The 25130-nt window shown below is 33.8% G+C and overlaps 1 protein-coding gene across 3 annotated transcripts; it reads left to right on the top strand.

Annotated features, from left to right (window-relative positions):
• Positions 1-1364: 1364 nt before the first annotated feature.
• Positions 1365-24792, top strand: LOC113045231 (rho GTPase-activating protein 45-like). 3 transcript variants are annotated; one of them, XM_026205458.1, is made up of 23 exons: positions 1365-1600; positions 4482-4860; positions 9770-9916; positions 10208-10292; positions 12382-12454; positions 13018-13093; positions 14611-14742; positions 14886-14947; positions 15042-15152; positions 16286-16366; positions 16452-16631; positions 17206-17343; positions 18319-18509; positions 18601-18725; positions 18838-18942; positions 19016-19114; positions 19415-19578; positions 19646-19834; positions 20619-20756; positions 20826-21049; positions 22247-22466; positions 22577-22628; positions 23778-24792. In XM_026205458.1, exons 1-23 carry the CDS (start codon positions 1532-1534, stop codon positions 24005-24007), a joined length of 3270 nt encoding a protein of 1089 aa, XP_026061243.1. In that variant the 5' UTR covers positions 1365-1531; the 3' UTR covers positions 24008-24792. The 3 variants fall into 3 exon arrangements, with proteins under 3 accessions (XP_026061243.1, XP_026061244.1, XP_026061245.1); XM_026205459.1 differs by having other exon boundaries at positions 18841-18942; XM_026205460.1 differs by having other exon boundaries at positions 4497-4860.
• The last annotated feature ends 338 nt before the right edge of the window (positions 24793-25130 follow it).

Genomic DNA, 25130 nt, shown 5'->3' on the forward strand with positions numbered 1-25130 from the left:
CAAGCTGGCCTGGAAGACGAGAAGCAGACATTGTCTAAACGAGAATTAAGCGTGGAGCAGAAAGTATCAGTAGCACTGTTAACATCAAGAGATGATAACTTCAGGGGAAGGAAGCGACGACGAGACCATAGCAGATAGTCGTGAGTTGAGTGTATATGTCAAAAAGTGTCATGTGTTGGCTCAGGAAATGATGTCGTTGCATCATATAGTCTGTGTAAAGACATCTACTGTAAAAAAGCGCTTCTGCGCCTCCTTTGCCATATAAACTAGGCATATGTGTGTTTTCAGGGGAATAGGTGAGCCGCTAACCAAGAAATACCATGGAATGTGAATATACTGAGTTAAAGCTGCTCAAAATAAAGTGTAGCTGCATCAAAGCCAGACTAAAGTATTCCTGCTCAGCTTGTAGTATTAAAGCACACAGTCTGTGTAAAGACACCTAAATGCCAAGAAGTGCTTGTTGCATTATAAATTTGACAAACGTGTGGTTTTGTTTGTGTTTTGTTTTCGTTTAATACTATATTAGTACCAGAATGTGAACATGTTCTGTGTCTGCCCATAATAAGGTGTAAAGGTGAAATGCTGCATAAAAGCCAGAGTAAGTATTCCAGTTCAGCCCTTCGTCTGATGTAATGAGATGCATTTAACAAACTCTGTGTAAAAACGCCTGAATGCCTGAAAACACTTCTGTTGCCACCTTTACAGCATAAATTTGGTATTGGAGTATATAGAATAAAAAATTTGCATGAATATTTCCATGAAATAAATTTTAATTAATGCACAATTTTGTTTTAATTAAAATAAACATTTTATTTAAATTGATACAAATTATTTTATTGACTAAACCGTTTAGAGGGGTCATATGACAATTTCAACTGTGAAAATATATTGCATAAGTATTTTCTGAATTATGAAGAGGAAAAATAAATGAGATTCCCTCTGTAAAAACATTTGAGACTAATGTGTGACCAAGGACCATAAAACAAGTCATAAATGTCAATTTAATGAAATTGAGATTTATACATCACCTGAAATCTGAATAAATCATCTTTTTATATATATATATAATTTTGAGCTCTACAGTGTATTGTTCTATCCTACTTCAAATATACCTGTGCTACTTGTTTTGGAGTCTTTTTTTTTTGTATTAAACTGACTTCATTCAGTGTTCAGATTTTTTTTTTGCACTCGAAATGAATGCATATAAGCCCATATGCAACCAAATATTTAGGAAAACTTGTAAATAGAATTGTATTATATATATATATATATATATATATATATATATATATATATATATATATATATATATATATATGTATAAAGCTGATTTAATCAATCAGCTTGAGACGGGCGCGCGCTGCAGCAGGAAGAGAAGGCGTGCACGCGCGCGAGCAACTGAACTATGATGATGATGGGGAAGTAGCGTTAACGTCAACTGTCAGTCGCCTGAGGAGACATTTTCACAACTTTTCGGCTCATTCCTAAAGTTTTAGTGCGATTTCAGTGAAGTGGAGCGAACGGCGTGAACATGTTCTCTCGAAAGAAGAAGGAGCCGACAAATAAAGCGTCCTCACCCTCCAAAAAGAGCAACCCTTCGGTAAGAGACCAACGGTTCTTCTGAGGAAAACTATAAACCGAGTTCAATTAAGAGATATGAAGATTAAACTACTGTAAGTTAAACGTTTTTAAGAGAGAAAACATGTTTAATCTCCCAGAAAACTTGCGCGTTAAAATATTTGCTTTGTTTTAAACGCTTAACAGATGGTTTCTCATTCATCCTGTTGATTTCCTCAAGTAACTTAACATTACGTTAGTTCACATAAGAGTTATGTTTGAAAGAGTACATGTACTTTATTCTGTATAGAATTGGGCATGTTTGGGAGGTTCGATTAATTTGTAACGAATTAGTGTGTTCGGATGAATCATTTCAGTGAATCGGTTCACACCAGCCTTGCGATTGACCGCGAAAGAATTGTGATTCGAATTAATCATTTCAGTGAATCGGTTCACACCAGCCTTGCGATTGACCGCGAAAGCATTGTGATTCGAATGAATCATTTAAAAGATCGGCTCAAAGGAGCGAGTTTTTTCAATAACGAAGTGTAATTAATTAATTGTTTAATGGTGCGTGTGGTTGATAAGCATTGCTGTAAAACTGACACTGGTGAACACTGTCTGTTGAAGAACATTTAAGGAGTACGTCTTGCTCTTTGTTTCGTAAACAATACCAGAAATAAAGAGAGGAAGTCATGCAAGAGTCATATCAGAACAAGCAGCAGTTTGGAGGAAACAAGAATAGAATAGGAGTTAACACAGAAGGGCTTCACTTTTACTGTTAACAGTTCAAGCACTGGATCTGAAGAACCTGTAACTACTTACTTGAATCGTATGGTTGAACTCGAGAAACCCTGGTTCTTGATAACAAGAGAACCTAAAGGTATAGTACTCACTAAAGGACTGTATTCAGATTCACTGTCAGTCCAAAACTCAATTCCAATTTCCCCTTTCTCTTTGGAGTGTTTCAAGCTCTTGGTGCATAAAGAAGATCTGTAAACTTGCAAAGACTAAAGTCTCAAACCGTAAGAGATATTCTTCATCAAAGTTAAGACTCGTCCACACCCTCCTACACTCAAAAAAATAACTCTTTGAACGAACATAAAAAAATCATGGAAAGGATTTCCACATTATTAATTTGCTTTATTTCAGCATTATGCAACTCTGTTACTCCAATTTAATGTACTTACGTTGGGTCAACTTAATTTATTAAGGTTGATTCAACTTATTTACTATGGTTGGGCAAAGCTTAATTTAATAGTGTCAGCCCAACTAATCTGCAATGTTTTGGACAATGTTTTTAATAATTAAGTTCATTTTACAAAATAAGTTTAAGTAAACTTAACAAACCTTAATAGAGTCAACAAACAACAAATGAGTTAATTGTACCTGAAAATGTTTAATAATGATGACATAAAATTTGAATAATGCCATTTTAGGAACGCCACCCCCTTGCATTAGGATCATGAGCAGCTAATTAATATTACTTTTCATTCAAACCTTTCTATAATTACAGCTTATCAAGCATATCACAAACATATTTAAATTACAAAACAATTTTTCAAACTGTTTGTTTCTTTATTTGTTTTGTTCTAAAACTTATTAGAACAACTTAATTGCTATAAATTGTATTACTCATCTACCTATCTAATGGTGCTACACTTCTCCAAGAGGGTGACAGAATAACAATTACCCATAATACACTGCAGAAATCCTCAGCCAATGAGATGCAAGTCTGTGTTGGTTTCACTAATATGTTACCTTTACGCAAAAATGTTATGTTGGCTGAACAAATAATTTTTAAGTAAAGCTGACAATACACACTTTTTTGTTGAATGAACTAGATTAAATCAAGTTCACATTGTTAAATAATTTTTTTTAAGTAATCATAACATGAACGGATTAAGTAAAATTAGCAAAGGTGAAAGTACATTTTTTTGAGTGTAAAACGCCTCGACACCCCCACATGTTTACATCACGATGTGGGAAGATTTGCATAACGCCGCCGAAATGTTCACGCAAAGAAAGAAAGAGTAACTTCTACTCGAACGCAACGCATAAAAACACAGTATAAGTCATTATCAGTAATTATGTTCCCACTGGATGCAACAAATGCCTCGTTTATAATGGGTTTTATTAGGTTTTATTGGTTTTGTCTGTGTCGGGAGACGACATCACATTATGTTAAAGGGCATAGCATTACCATCATACGCTTGAGGTATTCAGCCAATCACAACACACTGGATAGCTGGCCAATCAGAGCACACCTCGCTTTTCAGAACGATGAGTTTTGTAAAAATCGATGAGTTTCAAGAAGGCGTGGCATAGAGGAGAAACAATAATGTACATTATATGGAAAATAATGTGAACCTTAAACCTCATAAACACATTGCATTACACCAAATACACCAAATAACATTATTTTTAGCAACATCATATGACCCCTTTAATAACATAACTCCAGTAGTTATAAATAAGTCTATTCATAATCACCACAGATTAAGTTTCTTACCGACATAAAGTTGGTAATATTAAAAGTGAAAATAAATAAATAAATAAATATAAAAATGTCATGCACAAAGTTAAACCTTAACTTTAAATATTAAAGCATTATTTATATTTTAAAACTTATTCAAAATAGTAAAATAAAACATCTAGATGAGACTTAGAATAACACTGATTCATTTAGGTTTTTTTTTGATGATGATTTGTATTTCTGACACTCTGGGTTTGTCATAAAATAGCCTTTGCTCCTGTTATGTAATGTAATAAAACAGACTACATTTGGAGTAGTTTTCAATTTGACTCCATATTCATCACACCAGTGTTTCCCCTGTATCATTAAACCGGTTCGTAATATCCATCTCCATAATCATCCATCATTCACACTCCATCCCTCTCTTCCCATCCCATGTTAAACCCAGTTGTCCATTCTTCAGGAACACTGTCCCAATGACACTATCGATGGCTCCTGCACGCTGGCCGCTCCTGATCCGGGCCCCGTATCCTGCCCGGGAACACCGGCCCCCCACTCCAAGCTAACGGTGTGTAGTTCACCTGTCGGCACGCTGAAGCGGCCCTCGGGTCTCAGCCGTCACGCCAGCGCCGCCGGCTTGGCCTTCTACACCTCGGGGACCTGGGGCTTCCATAAGGGCTATGTGCGGGCCGCTCTCTCCTACGGACACGCTGCAGACTGCACGGAAACATCGGTCATCGAGGTGGAGGACATTCCCTCGCTGCTAAGAGACGTGGCCCGCTTCGCAGAGGCAGTGGAGAAACTAAAAGACATGGTTCTGGGAGAAGGTAGGAGATTTTTGGGTGGATTTTTATAAATCATTTTGAGTTGATAAAATTGTTTTGGTGTTTGTACATTTCATATATATATATATATATATTTTTTTTTTTTTTTTTTTTTGATTGGAATATAAATGTATATTTAATTGCATAGAATATTTACTCAAATTGCAATTAAAAATATATAATTATTTCATATAAAATAAATAAAATAAAAATATAATATTTAGGTAAATAAATAATTAAAATTAAAGAATACTTTTAATAAGTAAATATTGTGCAAAAAATATTGTATATAATATTTAGTCAAACTGCAACTAAAAAGGTTGAAATATTTACATAAAAAGTAAATGTAATGTTTTTGTAATAATAAATAGTGTAAAAAAAAATTATACACCGTATTAACTGAATGTGCAAATACATTTGGATATTTAAATAAAAAAATAATATTATTGTAGGATTATTGTAAAATAAGTTATTTGTACACAATATTTACTCAAATTGCAATTTAAAATGTTGAAATATTTAATATTTAAATAAAGATACAGTATAATATGTTTAATTGTAACTATAGTGAATATTGGGTAAAATAATTAATTGTATACAACATTTACTCAAATTGCAATTTTGATTTTAAATAAAAAAAATATATATTTTTTGTAATAATTAAAATAATTTATTATACACATTATTTAAAAATATAATATTTAAATAAATATTTTTTATTATATTTAAAATATTTTAAATTTTTAGTGAAACATTTTTCTTGTCAAGAATTGTCTGTTTGTTAAGCATTTATTCACTGTTGGGTTTATTGTTTTATTATTTGAATGTATTTCTGTGTCTGTTTTGTGTAGAAGGAATAAGACACTAATGCCTGTTTGCTACATAAATTAAAACTAGCATTAAATATCATATCATATCTAAAGCCACTTATATGTAACTGGCACAAAGTCTTCAGATTCCTCTCGAGTCTTGTTCAGGAATGGGGCATTTGTAATGCATGTTTTTTTCATCGGGTCTCCATGGTAAAAAAAGGAAGGAAGAGGAACCGTGCGTCAGATGTTTTCTTTGCAGCCTTCAGTTTGAGATTACACACGTCCGCTGGGTTTCACCCCCCCAGCTTCCCTTAGAAGAGAGTTTCATGGGCAGGACCCTACAGAGCACTTTTCTCACCATGCTGCTGTTCACCTCATGCAGAAATGTGGTGATGTGGTATAATACTGCGGCTTTGAGCGATTCCTCTTTAAGACTTCATGTACATCATTTCGGATATAGGTGGTTGTGCTCATATTTAAAAGAGACTGTAGAAAAACTGAGACGTTTGAGTTGGTAAACATGCAAGTTGGCATCATTAAAGTAGTCTGTTTGAACACAGTGCATCTTGTCTGACTTTATTCAGCACAGAGAGCAAGAGAGAGATGAATCACGTCAGCACTGTCTGCTTTTTAAAGAGCAGAAGTCATTTAGTCTCCTCAGGCCTTGTGGACTTCCTTAAAGTGTCGCTATTTTCATCAGCTCTACTTCCTGTTTACATCTGCCCTGCTTTAGAGTTGCAATAGTGATGTTTCCAAAGTCATCTCAAGGGAAATCTTTATTTCAGCCGTTGGCGCAACACAGGGATTCCCAAACTTTTTTGTCAGCCGATACTCTTTGAAATAAAATATCCCTGAGATTTTAAGATAAAATAACATTGGTTTCTATTTTTTCGGTTATTATTACATTTTTATTTTTTAAAATAAAATAAAATATCAGCGTTTGATGGAAAAACATAAACTAATTGATAATTAGAAATGTTGCCTTGGCCTCTAACTGAAGTGAGTTTAAGATGAAGCATTAAAATTACTTAATTTGATATAAAAATTGAAACCGAAATTAAAATAAACATAAATAGTGGTATTAAAGAATTGCAAAAATGACAAAAAAGTACAACGGAAAATATGAACAATGTGAGGTCAAAATATTAATAAAATTATTATACTGTTTAACAACATATTCTCTTGTACATTAAAATTAAAATTAAATTTAATTTGTAAATACAGTACAGGTAAATAAAACTGAAATTATAAACTATATTTATAAACTATATAAAAAAACTATATTAAAAATATTAGAATATTAAAATAAACTTTTATTCAAAATGTAATTAGAAACAACAGTATATAAATAATACTAATAATAAAAAATATAATAGCACATAAATACTGTTTAACAGTTGTATGTTCACAGTTCTCTGTTGTTCGTTAATGGTCAAAAATAATGTTTTATTATGATTGTTTTATGTTAAAATGAATTACTTTGTTATGACTTAGTTAATTAAAGCTTTTCATCAACTCAAGAACCCCAGCGCAGTTTGGGAAACCCAAACAGTTTGTACATACAGATTTTCCTCGTGAATTTGAGACGAGGCTGATATTAAATGAGCGTAACGGAGAACCGAACGATGAAAGAGCAACTCTGAGCGATAACATCTTCCTGTGGGAAGTCAGACCGTTGTCATGTTTGTCTTCCAGTTTAAACAGTGACTTGCATCCTTTATAAAATTTTGCACCCTCCCAGAACGAGTTTTACATCGAGAAACACAGCTTGTGTTTGCTTCACAACATGTGGATTGGTCTGAGATACACAGGTGTGTAAGGGTTCATCACATTTCCTTCGCACTGGAGCTTCTGTCAGCCATGAAACGACTGCAGCATGCAGGCCTCGACAGGTCCTCACAGTTTCTCCTTACACCAAACACCAGTCAGCTATTAATCACGCTCAAGTTGATACTAGTGAGAACTCAGGGCTTTTTTGGGAAGATGGCATGATGTTGTTGTTTTTTTTTTTGTTGGCATCACCTGCAGATTCATTTGAGAAGAGCCGGACAGTTTGAGTGCTACTCTTGTTCAGATCTGCATGACATGCATGCATCAACATGTATTGCATTAAAACATTCTCCTGTAAAACACATTACCGGTGATTTTGCAACTCTCCAGAAAGCTCTGGCATCGTGGTAGGGAGTTTTGCACGCTCGTGTTTTCTTCACAACACATTAAATAGATGTGTGTAGGAGTCCAGGGCATTTCCAGCGCTGCATCAAAGAGGAACGACTGTTTGAAATCCTGCACTCTTGTGTTTTACTCTGAGTTTTTAACATTTTTAAGAACACCCACACTCTGAACATGCATTTAGGCATGAAGACACACACAAGGACTTCTGTTGTGAACAACAACAGCTTTCATTGTCCTGTTGAGAAGGATACGCTTCCAGCAGCCAAACTCCTGCTCTTTTCCCCAACCCTTATACGACAGGTTTTTCTTTGTTCACGGCTGCTGACGTATATTTACAAAAAATTGAAGCAGCAAAACTGTTTTCAGTTGTGATGGTTATAAGAAATGTTTTTGAGCAGCAAACCATCATATTATTCTGATTTCTGAAGATCATGTGACACTGAAGATTGGAGGAATGATGCTGAAAATACAGCGGAGCATCACAGAAATAAATTACATTTAATAACACATTTGGGTTCGTTTTGACATGTAAGAAAAACATTAAAATAATTCTCAGAACTGTTTCGTTTTTAGGAAAGGAGCGAAACTTTGCAAATATTTTAAGGCCCTCAAAAATGCAAAATTTTCCCAAATTTTTTACAATTATAACAAGAGATTAACCATTTGAAAAAAAGTTTGTGAAAACGGTTCGTGTTCGGGCCTTTTTGGACCCGTTTTTGTATGTTTGTTAATTTATCTATAACGTTATAATAGTGTTTAAACTTTTACTAAATATAGTGATCTTTATCCCTATATCTCGCACAATTTAAGGATTTAATTTAGTTGATAAACATGAATATGTACGCCTGTTGCAGCACTTTTTAAATCTGAAATTGAAATTTTATGCAAGTGATATTCAGACTAAGTTTTCTAAGAAATAAATATGTAGGTTTCATAAATCTGGGCTGTTTTTAAACAATCAGGAGTTGTAAATTTCCATTCATTGCTATGGGTAATTCTAAATTTCATACAATGATACATTCATGTAGGATTTTGTTGCTGTGTTTATTTGATCAAAAATAAATAAATAAAAAAGACAGTAAAATTGTGAAATATTATTGCAATTTAAAATAATAGTTTCCTATTTGAATATACTTGAAATATAATTTATTCCAGTAATGCAAGTCTGAATTTCCATCATCATAACTCCAGTCTTGTGTGTCACACAATCCTTCAAAAATAATTTCTAATACGCTGATTTATTATTAGTTGTGCTTAATATTTTTTTGGAACCTTTGATACTTTTTTTAGGATTCCTTGTTGAACAAAAAGTTAAAAAGAATAGACTTCTTGATTTTTTTAATTTTTCAAAAAGGGGTAAATGCTGTAAAATCATGGTTGCCTTCAAAACTTTGACATTTTTTTACATTCACTCAATAATGAGAAGTTGCTCAATATGATTATTTTTCTATGGCAACTTCTTCTTTAACTAGATCTGTGATTCATGCATTTATTAAAACATTTAATTTGTAGCCCGTTGCATGACTTTATCAAAAAGTGACACATAAATCATTTCAGTGAGCATTGTTATCTGATAAACCCGATGAACTCATTAGATGACCGTAACATCACACACGTAGTTTCAGTGCAAATGTGCGGCCCAAAGTTCCCTCTTGTGGTAATAAGCAGAATGAAGTGCATTGTGGGATTGGGTGTGTAGGAAGTGGACAAATAACTGACATGTTTTGGTGAAAGTAAGAGGCAGAACTGTTTCTGAACATGTTGCAATACAGGGTTAGAGCATCTAGACACTAGACACACATTTAAACCCATGTGAATGCATTGCATTTGATTAAAAAAGAAGTAAAAAAGCAAGTTCTTTGTTTGAAACAGTAAACAAACTTCTCTAAATGAATGAATCATGATGTTTTCTGGTGTCTCCGCAGTGAAAGAGGAGCCATGCAGCCGGCCGGCCGTGCACGAGTGTTTAGGGGAGGTTCTGCGTGTTTTGCGACAGGTTATCAGCACATATCCTCTGCTGAACACTGTGGAGACGCTCACCGCAGCTGGAACTCTTATCTCAAAGGTCAAAGGTCAGTTCAGCTCCCATGATTAACTCTTCCTCTTCAAATCCTGTCACTGTCACATGAATGCAATGACACGAAGCACAAGCATCACATGAGCAAAGCCACATCTGATATGAGCAGATACCAAACAACCAGCATCTGATCTTAGGAAGGAAAAACATGTATAATATGCAAACTGTAATCCAGGTGTTTCCACTTTTGCCTCGAAGTGTGACGTCACTTCTAGTTTTATTTGTTATTAAAGCAGAAACGTGCGTTCTGTGACCGTGAAGTTGTTCTCTTCTCTGTGTTTGTCAGGGTTCAGTTATGAAGGCACCAGTGACGCTCAGAAGAAAGACTTTGAGAAGGCCATTGAAACCATTGCTGTGGCCTTCAGCAGCAAGTAAGAGCTAACACAAAGCTTTCACACAGATGTCCTGCTCATTTATTATTTATGAATCAAAATGTAATTTTATAAAATAAATATCAGTCAAGAAATTATAAATATATGCATTTAAAACACACACACACACACACACACACACACACAGACATATATATATATATATATATATATATATATATATATATATATATATATATATATATATATATATATATATATATATATATATATATATATATATATATATATATATATCTGTGTGTTTTTGTTGCTTCCATTGTCCTCATTTGTAAGTCGCTTTGGATAAAAGCATCTGCTAAATGAATAAATGTGTATATATAAATATATATATATATATATATTACATGAAATTTATTTTATTTAATATTAATTCAAGTATGTTTCTCTTTATATATTAATATATTAATATATTATACATATTTATACATATTAATTATAAATATTTTAATTATATATAAATATAATATATATATATTATTAATATTTTCTAATATTATTATGAAATAATATATATCATTTCATTTTTAATTATTTTATTAAATTAGTTTTACGTAAAATACATGTATATTAATAATAAAAATTATAATACAATATTTGTATTTTAATAAATGTCATTGTATTGAAATAATTTGATATAAATTAATATATTTAATCTAATATGAATTCCAATATATATTTGTCTTTATTATATTAATTAATATATTATACCTATTTCCCTGAAGGCCACTTATAATGCAGGTAAATTATATATATATATATATATATATATATATATATATATATATATATATATATATATATATATATATATATATATATATATATATATATATATATATATATATATATATAAAATATAAAGTACAGACCAAAAGTTTGGAAACATTACTATTTTTTATGTTTTTGAAAGAAGTTTCTTCTGCTCTTCAAGCCTGCATTTATTTGATCAAAAATACAGAAAAAACTGTAATATTGTGAAAAATATTAATATTATTACAACTTAAAATAATAGTTTTCTATTTGAATATACTTTAAAAAAGTAATTTATTCCTGTGATGCAAAGCTAAATTTTCAGCATCATTCCTCCAGCTTCAGTGTCACATGTAACATCAGTCGATCACATGATCATTTAGAAATCATTCTTATATTCTGATTTATTATGAGTGTTGGAAACAGTTCTGCTGTCTAATATATTTGATCAATAAAAGGTTCAAAAGAACTGAATTTATAAAAAAAAAAAAAAAAATCTAATAATATATATTCTAATAATATATTTTCTTTACTATCACTTTTTATTAATTTAACACATCCTTGCTGAATAAAAGTATTGATTTTATTTGTTTTTTAAAAAGAAAGAAAAAAAAAATTACTGACCCCAAATTACTGACCGGTAGTGTATATTGTTATTACAAGATATTTATATTTTAAAAACATAGCTTCTTTTTTTTTTTTGCTTTTTATTCATCAAAGTATCCTAAAAAGTATCACATGTTCTGAAACAATATTGAGCAGCAGAACTGTTTCCAACTTTGATAATGAATCATCATATTAGAATGATTTCTAAAGGATCATGTGATAATGATCCTAAAAATTCAGTTTTGCATCACAGAAATAAATGATCATGTATAATAAATTTAGAAACAATTATTTTAAATTGTAATAATATATCACAACATTACAGTTTTTTCTGTATTTTTGATCAAATAAATGCAGGCTTGATGAGAAGAAGAAACTTCTTTCAAAAACATTAAAAATAGTAATGTTTCCAAACTTTTGGTCTGTATTGTGTGTGTGTGTGTGTATATATATATATATATATATATATATATATATATATATATATATATATATATATAAGATATTATATATCTTTTATTCACATTTATTCACATATCCTCTAGAGTTTTGCTTCAAGCAGTGCTCTGATTTATTAATAAATATTTATCATCAACACTCACTCTCCACATTCATATTATAGCTTCTACTAGATGGGAATTATTGACTGTTTTCTTCTCTATTTAGAGTTGATAGTTGTGATATCAGAGCAGTATTTTCTCTCTGTCAGTGTTTCAGAGTTGTTGATGGGAGAGATCGACAGCACTACTCTTCTGTCCCTGCCGCCGACAGAAAAGAGCCGGGTGAGTGTGTGTGTGTGTGTGTGTGTGTGCGGATGTTGTTGGAAGCGTGTGTGGGTCGCTTCCTGCGTTGTCTTGCAAGCATATTGTTTCCTCCACACCTCTACACAGACTCGACAGAGTCCCTGACGACGCCAGTCTTCAAGAAACACTTCTTAGAACGCATCTGATGTCAAATGAATCATCTGAATGTCCAGAAGAGACACTCAAATCATTTCTCAGAACAGTTTCACTTCCTTCATTAAAATGCACTTTAGTTGGTGAACGGTGTTTGTCATGCTGCTTTGAGTCTGTAGTTTACCAAGCGATTACTCATTATTTAAAGCAGTTCAGTTTTAGTAAGAAACTTTTTAAAGAAGATGGTAACAAAAGTGAAGGTGAAGTAATACTACAATGGAAGAGCCACAACTACCCAACAGCCCTCAGAGAAGGAAGTGATATAAACTTTACTGCAATCTCACCTCAAGGATCCGACTCTAACCAATCCACACCATTTCATTTCATAATGCTCATCATTTTTTCCTTATAATGTCCTAACTAGCCGTCTCTATGCTGTGTGTGTTCAGTCGATGGAGGACCTGTACAGAGGGTCGTCAGGTCAGGGTCCTGAAGGAGGAGGAAAATACGACCATCAGGACTGCAGTGAGTCAATCCCTCTTTTATTGTCTTCAGTGATGGGCAGAATGGCATACAGACTGTTTCTGAACGTATGAAGAACATTGGGCGCCTCATAGGCACAGAACACAGTACAACACCGTGTTCAGGAGTGTGCAGAGGACAGCAGATATACATCCATCCATCCATCCCTCCATCCATCCATCTGTCAATCCATCCATCATCCATCCATCATCCTTTCCTCCATCCCATCACCCATCCCTCCCTCCCCCTCTCCCTCCATCATCCATCCATCTGTCAATCTATACATCATCCATCAACCCATCCATCCCTCTATCCGTCCCTCCATCCATCATCTATCTATCCATCCATCCATCCCTCTATCTGTCCCTCCATCCATCATCTATCCATCCATCCATCCCTCTATCTGTCCCTCCATCCATCCATTCCTCCATCCCTCCCTCTCTCCCTCCATCCATCCATCCACCCATTCCTCCATCCATCCCTCCCTCTATCCATCCCTCCATCCATCATTTATCCATCCATCCCTCTATCCATCCCTCCATCCATCATTTATCCATCCATCCCTTTATCCATCCATCCCTCCATCCATCCATCCATTCCTCTGTCCCATCATCCATCAATCCATCCATTCCTCCGTCCCATCATCCATCCCTCCATCCTCCCTCCATCCATCCATTCCTCCGTCTCATCATCCATCCCTCCATCCTCCCTCCATCCATCCATCCATTCCTCTGTCCCATCATCCATCCCTCCATCCTCCCTCCATCCATCCATTCCTCCGTCCCATCATCCATCCCTCCATCCTCCCTCCATCCATCCATCCATTCCTCCGTCCCATCATCCATCCCTCCATCCTCCCTCCATCCATCCATCCATTCCTCTGTCCCATCATCCATCCCTCCATCCTCCCTCCATCCATCCATTCCTCCGTCTCATCATCCATCAATCCATCCATTCCTCCGTCCCATCATCCATCCCTCCATCTTCCCTCCATCCATCCATCCATTCCTCCTTCCCATCATCCATCCATCCATCCATTCCTCCGTCCCATCATCCCTCCATCCATTCATCCATCCATCCCTCCCATCATCCCTCCCTCCATCCATTCATCATCCCTCCCTCCCATCATCCATCCCTCAATCCCTCCATCCATCCATCCATCCATTCCTCAATCCCTCCCTCCCATCATCCCTCCCTCCCTCCCATCATCCATCCATCCCTCCCATCATCCCTCCATCATCCATCCCTCCATCATCCCTCCCTCCATCCATCCCTCCCTCCCATCATCCATCCCTCAATCCCTCCATCCATCCATTCCTCAATCCCTCCGTCCCATCATCCATCCATCCCTCCCTCCCTCCATCACTCCATCCCTCCATCTTCCCTCCCTCCGTCATCCCTCCCTCCGTCATCCCTCCCATCATCCCTCCCTCCCTCCCTCCCTCCATCTGTTCGTGTGTATCTGAAGTGTTGTTTGTTCATATGATGGGAGGACTGATGTTTATCGTGTGTGTCAGCAGTGAGTGCACAGGAAGTTGATATTCTCCTGCAGCGCAGTGAAGGCGGTGTGGACTCGGCTCTGAATTACGCCAAATCCATCGCCAAATACATGAAGGACATCATCAGCTACGTAGACAAGAGAATCGCTCTCGGTAATGACACTTCCTTCTCCTGCTTGGTGATTTTGAAGAACATGTGTCTGATCCCGGTCATATACTCTTCAGATAAATGCATTTCAAACTCATCCACCGGGACTTGGTCATTTCATTTGTTCTTTACGACTCTATTTTTGCAGAGAATGAGTTTTCTAAAGGTCTTCAAAGACTCTACCAGTCCTGCAAACAGAACATCATACAGGTGATCCGTGTGCCTCCCTGGTGCTTGTTTGATTGTGTTCTGAAGATTGTAATAACACGTGTTAGTGTTTATGTTGTGGAACTTCTCGTCTCAGGAACACATGCCGTTGATGTCGATCATCTCTCTGGCTCTCGAGCAGGACTCCGAGCAGAGCAGCGGTTTACAACAGGCCACAAACAACATCTACACACACTCATTTCTACAGGTACCACACACACCACAGCTGGATGACAGTGGGGAAATAGTTTTGCACATTTCACCTCAAAAATACCTAAAATTTAGAAAAAAGGAAATAAATATTTTTATACAATATAAAAAATATATATATTACAAATATTTTATAACACAATAAATATTACATTTAAATTTATTATATATTTTATCATATGATATCATAAATGTATGATATAATATTTTTTAATTTAATACATTTAATAAATATAATATATAATAAAAAATTATTGGCAAATTTTTTGATCATTAAATTTTTTTATTATCTAGATAAAATAAATAATATATTTGTATTTTTATTATAATACAATTAAATATATTATTATATTTTAAATTAATTTTATTATTTTATATTTGTAATATAATACATTTGATTTAATAAAAAAATTAAAGCCTAATTTTTGGAACATTACAAATTTTTTTTATTATCTAAATAAAATAAATAACACATTTTTATTTTTGAATAATACAATAAATATTGTATTTATATGTATTATTATATTTTACATTTATATTAATATAAAATGTAATAAACAAAATGAATGGCTAATTTTTGGAACATTAATTGTTTTTTTTTTTTTGATAAAATAGATAAATAACACATATTTTTATTTTCTAATTATTATTCTAATAATACTAGAAGTATTGTATTTAAATATATTATTATATTTTAAATGTATTTTATTATTTTATATTTTTAATATGATACATTTAATTTAATGAAAAAAATGGAAGCCTAATTTTTGGAACATTACAAAAATATTTTATTATCTAAATAAAATAAATAAATGATACGCATTTTAATTTCTTAATAATACAATAAATATTGTATTTAAATGTATTATTATATTTTTTTATGTATTGTATTATATTATAATAAATTATATTTTTATATAACACATTTCATTTAATAAAAATAAATTGCCTAATATTTGGATCATTACGAATTTATTTTACATTTTTTCTAATGCAGTTTCTCTTATGACATTTTAATTTGTTATTTTGGGTGACCTGGATGTGTTTTTGGCAGCTTTTGTGAGATTTACCCAAGCAGGTCTAATAAAACAAATAAAATTAAACCTTTCTTTCTCTCTGTTTTTCAATCAGCCCATGACACAGCGCAGACAGGAACACGAGAAGAAGCGCAGAGACATTAAAGAGCAGTGGCAGAGGGCCAAGAGAAAACTGGTAGAGATTCAGTCCACCCTGAACTAACGTAATAACTCCACTAAACCCTGCTGGATCAAGTTAAAGGTGTATTTGTGTTCATCAGGCCGATGCGGAGAGTAACCTCCGAAAGGCACGTCACCTGTACATGAGCCGCTGTGAGGAGTACGAGAGAGCACGGACAGTGGCCAATAAGGTTGAAGAGGAACAAAGCGGAACAGGAAGTGGCTCAACCACTAAAGCTTTGGACAAGAAGAGACGACTAGAAGAAGAAGCACGCAACAAGGTCAGCCAGCTCAAACAGGAAATGACCTAACATGAGCTAATTTCACACATTTGGTGTGAGGTGTTGTTTCTGACTGTGCTTTTGTGGTCACGTGCAGAGAACCGACATTTAGAGGAATAGATTAACATGACACTCTTTATCTCCGCCCCCCCTGACATCTTTTAATATATAAACAACTTTTTATCTGTCTTTATTTTCATAAAGAAAATTGCATAAATTGCATTGGTTTTTTTTTTTAGGGTTATAGGATTTTGACATTATTTTTGACTTTTTTTTGTAATGCAATAATGTCAGTATGCATAACAGTAGAGAGAGTTTGGGATATTTCTGTCATGAAAATAATGCAAAAGATGCAAAAAAAAACTAAATGGATTTATAATAGGCTTCATTTTCTTAAAGGATGATATCATATTATTTATTTGACTTGATTTTGGGCTGTTTTTATAATATTTATGCAACAATTCTGAGTAACAAGAACTAATGGGCTGTGGCTTTGCAGTTTTCAACTGCTCCATCCTTCAGTGATATCATTATGCATCATTGTTTGGTGATATTTGATGGTTTGTGTCTGCAGGCGGAAGAGGCGGAGGCGACGTATCGCACATGCATCGCTGACGCCACGACACAGCAGCAGGAGCTGGAGGACATGAAGGTGAACATGCTCAAACAGATCCAGGAACTCATCAGACAGACGGACCAGATCCTGCGGGCGGTGAGAGACACAGATATGTTATTATATTTACTATGTGTACACATATATATCAATTTTATTATTGCTTTTTATTTACTTTCTTTAAAGGGTTAGATCAGCCCAAAATGACTCACCCTGAAGTCATCCGAGGTGTATAAGACTTTCTTCTTTCAGCCGAATCCAGCTGGAGTTATTATAAAAATGGTCTTTGATCTTTCAAGCTGTTTGACACTCAGCAGGTGTTGCACTGCATCAGTCCGAGAGAAGTTTAATAATATCAGTGGATGAGCTTTTTATTAAACTTCTCTCGGACCGATGCAGTTTATGGCTTCAGTTTCATTTTGGGCTCAACTAACCCTTTTATATATATATATATATATTATAAATAATATTATTTTTGCTTTCTTTTAAAAGTTATTATAATTTCTATTTTATTTATTTAATATATTTATTGCATGTCGAATATTTTAGGATGGATAATTTTAGGATATTTTTATGACAATTAAAGTAAACAACTTTTCTCATTGCCCCCCCCCCCCATATATATATATATATATAGAGAGAGAGAGAGAGAGAGAGTATTATTAATGTTATTTTTTCATTTAAATATTTTACTATTGCTTTTTTTTTATTAGTAATTTTTTTGCATATACATTTTTTGTTAGAATTGATTAATAATAATATTGTTTTCTATTTAATACTTGGTATACTTATTTATTAAATATTTTATATACACACACGCATATATATATATATAAAGAATATTCTAGGATCATTTTAAGATTTTAACATTATTTTCTTGACTTTGTAATGAAAAAAATATATATGTCTTCCAATTATTTTAAAGTAATCTCTTCCCCAAATCAGTAATTCTCTCATGCTACTCAGAACATCTGAAATGTGGAGTGGAGATAACTGTGTGCTTTCATCTGAACAGAGAGATTATGTACTTTATGCTCTGCTTGTGTTTGATGCATCCTCTTGCTCTCCGTCCAGTGCACCATCTCGTACTATCAGACGATGCATGTGCAGACTGCAGCGCTCCCGGTGCACTTCCAGACGCTCTGTGAGAGCTGTAAGCTGTACGATCCGGGTCAGCAGTACGCCTCATACGTCAAAAACCTGCAGCTGCGCACAGAGCTGCCCGTACAGTACCAGTTCGAGCCGTACTCCGCGTCCAGCCACCAGTAAGACCATTTACATTAAAGATCACTGCTCAAAGTGTAATGAGAACTTAAATGCTTCAGAAGGATATGGAGTTGTTGTTTTTTTAATCAGGCATATTCGGACCCGAAACAACAGTCTGTGCACCGACCAGCGGCAGAGCAGCTCTGAAGCTCCGCCCACTGAAGAGGAGGCGGGGTTTGTGGAAGAAGCTGTGGTTAAACAAAGACGAAGTCAAGGTCAGTTTTAATCAACAGAAATCAGCTTTTAGGAGACGAACACACTGCATGCAGATCTTTATTATCACAGTTATAATATTTTATGCAATTCGGTATGTATTGTAATTTTTAGCAGGTAGAGACCATCATCAAGCTCATAAGTCCTGGCCGTCCACCCTGAGTGACTCTGACAGTGTCGGTCCAGGAAGTGCACTGGGATCCCCGACCTCCAGCACAGGTGAGAAACAAATACAGTGCATGTGTCTAACTATTTTTATAAACAATGATGTTGTGTACTGTTTCGGTCTCAGGTGATATCTCAAAACCTTTAAGGCCGGTTTCTGCAGCCACATTGTCATCCAGTGAAGATTTAGAGGAGCGAGATGGTGCCATGACCCCGTTTGAACAAAGTGAGTGAAGCAGAAAATCAGCCCAAATTTTTATTTGCTAAAAGTCGACTCACCCTCAAGTTGTTTCTTCATCAGATCTGTAGAAATGTAGCATTGAATCAGTGCATTATTGTGATATTTTTATCAGCTGTTTGGACTTTCGTTCTGACGGCACCCATTCACTGCAGAGCATCCATTGCTGAGACAGTATGTCACATTCAGCTCCAAATCTGATGAAGAAACAAACTCCTCTTCATCTTAGATGTGTAGTACATAGTGATGATATACGTTGAGTGTTTCTCGGTTCTGGTTGTGTTTTAGGTATAAATGGAATTGAATCTGAAAACACGGCACCCACGGGACCTTTCAGAAACGTGGGATTGTCCAGAGCTGCAAAAACCCATCGTCTGCGCAAGCTGCGCACGCCGTCAAAGTGCAGGGAATGTGACAGCTACGTTTACTTCCAGGGAGCAGAATGTGAAGAGGTGAGACCATTTCATATTGTTAATGAAACTGTAGATTGAGGTTTGGTTCTCATCCGATGTGTGTCAGTGTTTCCTGGCGTGTCATAAGAAGTGTCTGGAGTCTCTGGCCATCCAGTGCGGTCATAAGAAGCTCCAGGGCCGTCTGCAGCTCTTCGGCCGTGACTTCTCTCAGGTCCTGCAGGGCAGCGTCGACGACGTTCCCTTCATCATCAAGAAGTGCATCACTGAGATCGAGAGGAGAGCGCTCAAGATGAAGGTGCGAGAGGAAAGCTCTGAAAAGAATCAATCTGATTGGTTGGAATGTTTTATTTCTAATTCACTCCTCTGCTCTACACGATGGCATGTAGTAATTCTCTCATGCGACTCAGAACATCTGAAATGTGGAGTGGAGATAACTGCCATGGACTATAAGTCGCATTTATTTAGAACCAAGAACCAAGATAAAACATTACCGTCTCCAGCCGCCAGAGGGCGCTCTATGCTGCTCAGTTCTCCTGTAGTCTACACTGAAGACACAGAGCGCCATCTAGTGGCTGGAGACGGTAATGTTTTCTCTTGGTGCTTGGTTCTAAATAAATGCGACTTATAGTCCAGTGCGACTTATATATGTTTTTTTCCTCATCATGACGTATTTTTGGACTGATGCGACTTATACTCTGGTGCGACTTATAGTCTGAAAAATACGGTACTTGTTTTTATTCATTTTGCAGATTTAAAAACTATTTTCAAAACAGCTTTTAACACTTTTAAGCCAGACATGAAATAATAGTAAAAACTTAATTTTTGATCATGCATTGCTAACTTTATTTGGACAACTTAAAAAAAAAAGTTTTTTTTTTCTCAGATTCCAGATTTTCACATAGTTGCATCTCAGCCAACTATTTTTCTATCATAACAAACCATGCATCAATGGAAAGATGATTTATTCAACTTTCAGTTGATGCATAAATCTCAATTTCAATCAAATGTACCCAATAAGGCTGGTTTTGTGGGTCACTTATATTACAGTAGGTATTATAGGGTTAAACTGTTCTCTCCAGGGCATCTATCGTGTGAATGGAGTGAAGACGCGTGTGGAGAAGCTGTGCCAGGCGTTCGAGAACGGTAAAGAGCTGGTGGAGCTGTCTCAAGCGTCTCCACACGACATCAGTAACGTGCTGAAGCTGTACCTCAGACAGGTGAGTCAGCTGACAGAGAAGTGTCCCTGTAATAAAGCTCCTGTGTCATCGTCTCCGTGTCCTCCTCAGCTCCCAGAGCCCATCATGCCCTTCCGTATCTATAACGAGCTGATGGGACTGGCCAAGGAAAGCCTGACCTCGGACGCCTCGGAGAAGAGCCCAGAGCTGGTGGATCGTGGGTCAGACACCGAGCCTGAAGTGCTGGTCTTAGTGGAGAAACTGCGAGAGCTGCTCGAGCGTCTGCAGCCTGCTAACATCGCCACGCTCAAGTACATCGTGAAGCACCTGTGCAGGTGAGATTCTGACAAAACACTGAAAAAATATTTAAAACAATTTTTTTATAATGTACAGAGGAACTTAAGAAATTTCTTTGATTTGTATATTTTTTATCATTTTATTTTAAATTATATTATTTATATTTAAATTATGATTATAATTAAATTATGCCATATTAAATTATGTATATTTTATATAGTTTTATAGAGCTTTTTTTGCTCTAAATCTTACAAATGTATCATAAAATATTTATAGAACTTTATTTCATAACAATTACAATTTTAAGAATTCAATAATTTGAAGAGGACAAAAATAATTATTAATAATGTATAATATTTTTTAAATATATAATAATGTAATGGTTTAAGTTTAAAAAATATATATAGCAATACAATATTTTTATAATTTTCATAATAATCTGAAAATAATTTAATAGTTTAAGAATCTAAATTGTGATAGTTTTGTTATTTGTCTAATAATTGAATAGTTTAAGTATTTCTTAAACTATACTTCAATTATTAAAGTTTTAATAATTATTAATCCTTTAAGTTCAGCAGACATAAACAATTAAGAACACATATTTATTAATGACATTTAAAAAATGTATATTTATGAAAGTAATTAATAATTTACATTTTTATGTAAAAACAAAATGTGTTATTTTAAGGTTTTAATATTTTAATAATTTGTCTAATAATCTAATAATAATTTTATAGTTTATGCATTAAATTTTTTATAATTTAAGTCTAATAATCTAATAGTATTTAGATTTTAATTTAAGTCCAGTTTTAATAATTTAAATTATATATATATATTTTTTTTACAAGTTAATAATAATAATATAATAATAATACATTTTATTTAAAAGTCGCTTTTCTAGAACCCAAAGCGCTACAAACAAATACAATTCAAAAACTACAATAAATGCAATACAAAGTCAAAAGTATAAATCATAAAACATTCATTAGAGTACAACACAGTAGAATATTACTGACAGTCCATAAAAGCATTTTTAAAAGATGAGTTTTCAAGTTATGCAGTAACAAAATGTATCAGTTGAGAACCTTTTCAAGTTGCATTTACATGCATGAATTAAAAAAATAAAATGTTTATTAAATAGTGACCGCTTGAAAAATCAACCGCAGTTTTCTATATTCACTTGAAGAATATTTTTGTATGATGTTAATGAAAGTGTCCTGTTTTTCTCTCGTCAGAGTGTCTGAGTTGGAGCAGGATAATAAAATGAGCGCCAGTAATTTAGGGATCGTGTTCGGCCCGACCCTGATGAGACCCAGACCCACGGGAGCCACGGTGTCCCTGTCGTCTCTGGTGGATTACCCTCATCAGGCGCGCATCGTAGAGACTCTGATCGTCTTCCAGCAGTACATCTTCATCTCGTCCTCTTCCTCCGTCAGCTCTCCAGGACCGAGCCAGGTCTGCACAGAGTCACATCTGATCTGATGTAGTAGCAGGTTTATACAGGACAATCAGCAAACGTGTGTGATTCAGTTCCAGCTCTCATTGTGATTTATTCCTTTATTCAGGACAGTGAGTCTGGGATTTATGAAGAGCCAAACACAGCAGATCTGGAATGTGGTGAGATATTACATATTACAAATGTCACAATCTGCAAATAAAGGCTTTAAATGTGAATATCGGCACCGGCCATGTAGGGGGCGCTGTTGGTCAACTTCTAATAAAATGAAAACAAAACAATATTAATAATAAACTGTGATTCTGATTAAATAAAGCAGTAATTGATGCTGTGATATCATGAGTATGTTTCGATTTAAAGCTCAGAAGCTACAGCTTACATGAAATAAAACAACACTTAAATTAAATAATTTAATATATACTGCTTTATTCTTTAATGTGTAATATGTTGCATATTTTAAACAAATTATAAGCTCTAAAAGATTTTCAGAATTTCATGGAAATTTCATGAGTGGAAAGATATTAGAATTAATAAATATTACGTAATTATTTTTAACATGGTTAGTAAATTAATTGGATCTGGAATGTGATGGAATAAATTTAAGAAATATTATAAATAGAATTAATAAATATTTAAATAATATTTGTATCTTTAGAAAATAAGTATTACAATTTTTACAAATTGAAATATTGATATTAACATTTTAATATGAATCTTATTTTAAAATAAGAGTTAAAGAGTGGATCTGGTGATTTTTAATATTTAAAATATTAAATATTAAAAATATTAAATATAATATTAAATAAATATTAAATAAAATATTAAACATAAAAAATATTAAATATATATATTATGTATATAAATTTTAAATTTATATACATAATATATATATTTAATATTTTTTGTGATTTTTTTTATATTATATTATTCAAATATATTTATATTTTTATAGGTTTTAATATTAATATTATTTAAATAAAAATAAAAATATATTTTTAATTGATTTATTTCAATTTAATATTATTTAATATGTATATAATGTTTTTTCTAATATGTATGACTACTAAATATCTAAAATATTAAACATTCAAAGTATAATGTATATCCATAGGAGTATAATTGATCCATAGGATTGTTAATTATATTAGGATTAATATTGGAATTAGCAATGGAAATGTAGTTAAAATGACTGGTAGATTAGTAGTTTAGTAGTAAACTGCTGAAATGTTCTTCATATCTTAGTTTAGATCATTACATTAGTTGAAGTATTGTCAGTGTGACTGAGTTTGTTTGTTGGTCTCGTTCTTCAGGTGGTTCTGTGGGTTCCTCTGGTTCTCAGGAGGACTCCGACTCAGACGTGGAGGATCTGATCAGAGCGAGTCGCCCACAGCGCCCTCCTCTGGTGAGTCAGGAGAGTGAGACCAGCACAGAAGAAGACCAGACGAGTCCCAGAGCGAGTCTGGACCTGAGCGCACTGGTCCCAGAGACCATCCCAGAGCAGACCCTCAGTGCAGAGCCACAGCAGCTCTCAGATCAGTAAGAGTTTAATATGCATTTCAGCTCTCAGAGATGCACAGCTGGAGAACAAGTGTTATGTGTACATACATACGTACAAGTCAGATGAATAACATTAAGAATACTGACAGGCGAACTCATGTGACCTCTCAGTGACCTCTCATGCTGATATGAACTGGATGTTTATATAATATTGGTCTCTTTCAGATTTCTAATGCAGAAGATGGTGCTTATATTAACCCGTTAGCCACTAGTCTGTATAAAGCACCACATTCATAACCTGCAACTGGAAAACAATAACAAACACAAACGTCATTATTATTAATATTATTTAATAGGATCTCAAGGTTAGTCAGTGTGATGTAGATATTAAAAGTGCTTCGCTTAAGTCTCATATTTTTCTATGCATTTTTGTTCGGAAGTACGTATCACTTTTAGGAGCTTGCAACGTTATATTTTACAATATTTATTATAGTTTCATCTATGCACTGGAGTTTGTTGGCTGATGGTTACACTGGTCTAACAACAGCCGGACTGCTGGTCAGTGCTGGTTTGAATGCTTGTGTAATGCATTATGAAATGTTTCTGCATATTTCTCTTCTAAAGATTGTACTAGTGTGTGTTATTTGATTACTTGATGTCTTACTAAAGCACTTCATCTCAACCATGTTAACTAAAGCCTTTAACCTTTGACCTGACTGATTAATGCATGACACCACAGAAATTAAAGTTCAAACCCTTATGTATATTCTGTAAGTGTATATATTTTTTAGAAAACATCAATAGGCAATAAATCTGGAATTTCTACTATATTTGCGATGAATCATTTCATTTGTGAATGTTTGTGCTTACGTTTGTGAATTAATTTCCTGATTTATTTTTTTTAAGTAATAATGCATGGAATTTTTTTTAGATTTTGTTCTTTTAACAGTTTGCAATATTTGTTACTATATCATGCTTTAAAAAATTATAATATTTATATTTTAAATAGATTTATAATATTGATATTATTAACATTTTAAAATATATATATATTTTATCATTATTTTATTTATATATATATATATATCTATATATATATCTATATATATATATATATATATATATATATATATATATATATTTTTTATTTTATTTTTTATTTTATT

Source organism: Carassius auratus, chromosome 27 (genome assembly GCF_003368295.1).
Source record: "Carassius auratus strain Wakin chromosome 27, ASM336829v1, whole genome shotgun sequence".
In the NCBI taxonomy this organism is placed as follows: domain Eukaryota; kingdom Metazoa; phylum Chordata; class Actinopteri; order Cypriniformes; family Cyprinidae; genus Carassius; species Carassius auratus.

What these genes read in the sequence shown, in the direction of transcription:
- LOC113045231 (XM_026205458.1), top strand. Translation starts at nt 1,532, where the DNA reads ATGTTCTCTCGAAAGAAGAAGGAGCCGACAAATAAAGCGTCCTCACCC. An exon ending in CCAAAAAGAGCAACCCTTCG is followed by an intron (nt 1,601 to 4,481) that starts GTAAGAGACCAA and finishes TGTTAAACCCAG; the next exon opens with TTGTCCATTCTTCAGGAACA. An exon ending in CATGACCCCGTTTGAACAAA is followed by an intron (nt 19,115 to 19,414) that starts GTGAGTGAAGCA and finishes GTTGTGTTTTAG; the next exon opens with GTATAAATGGAATTGAATCT.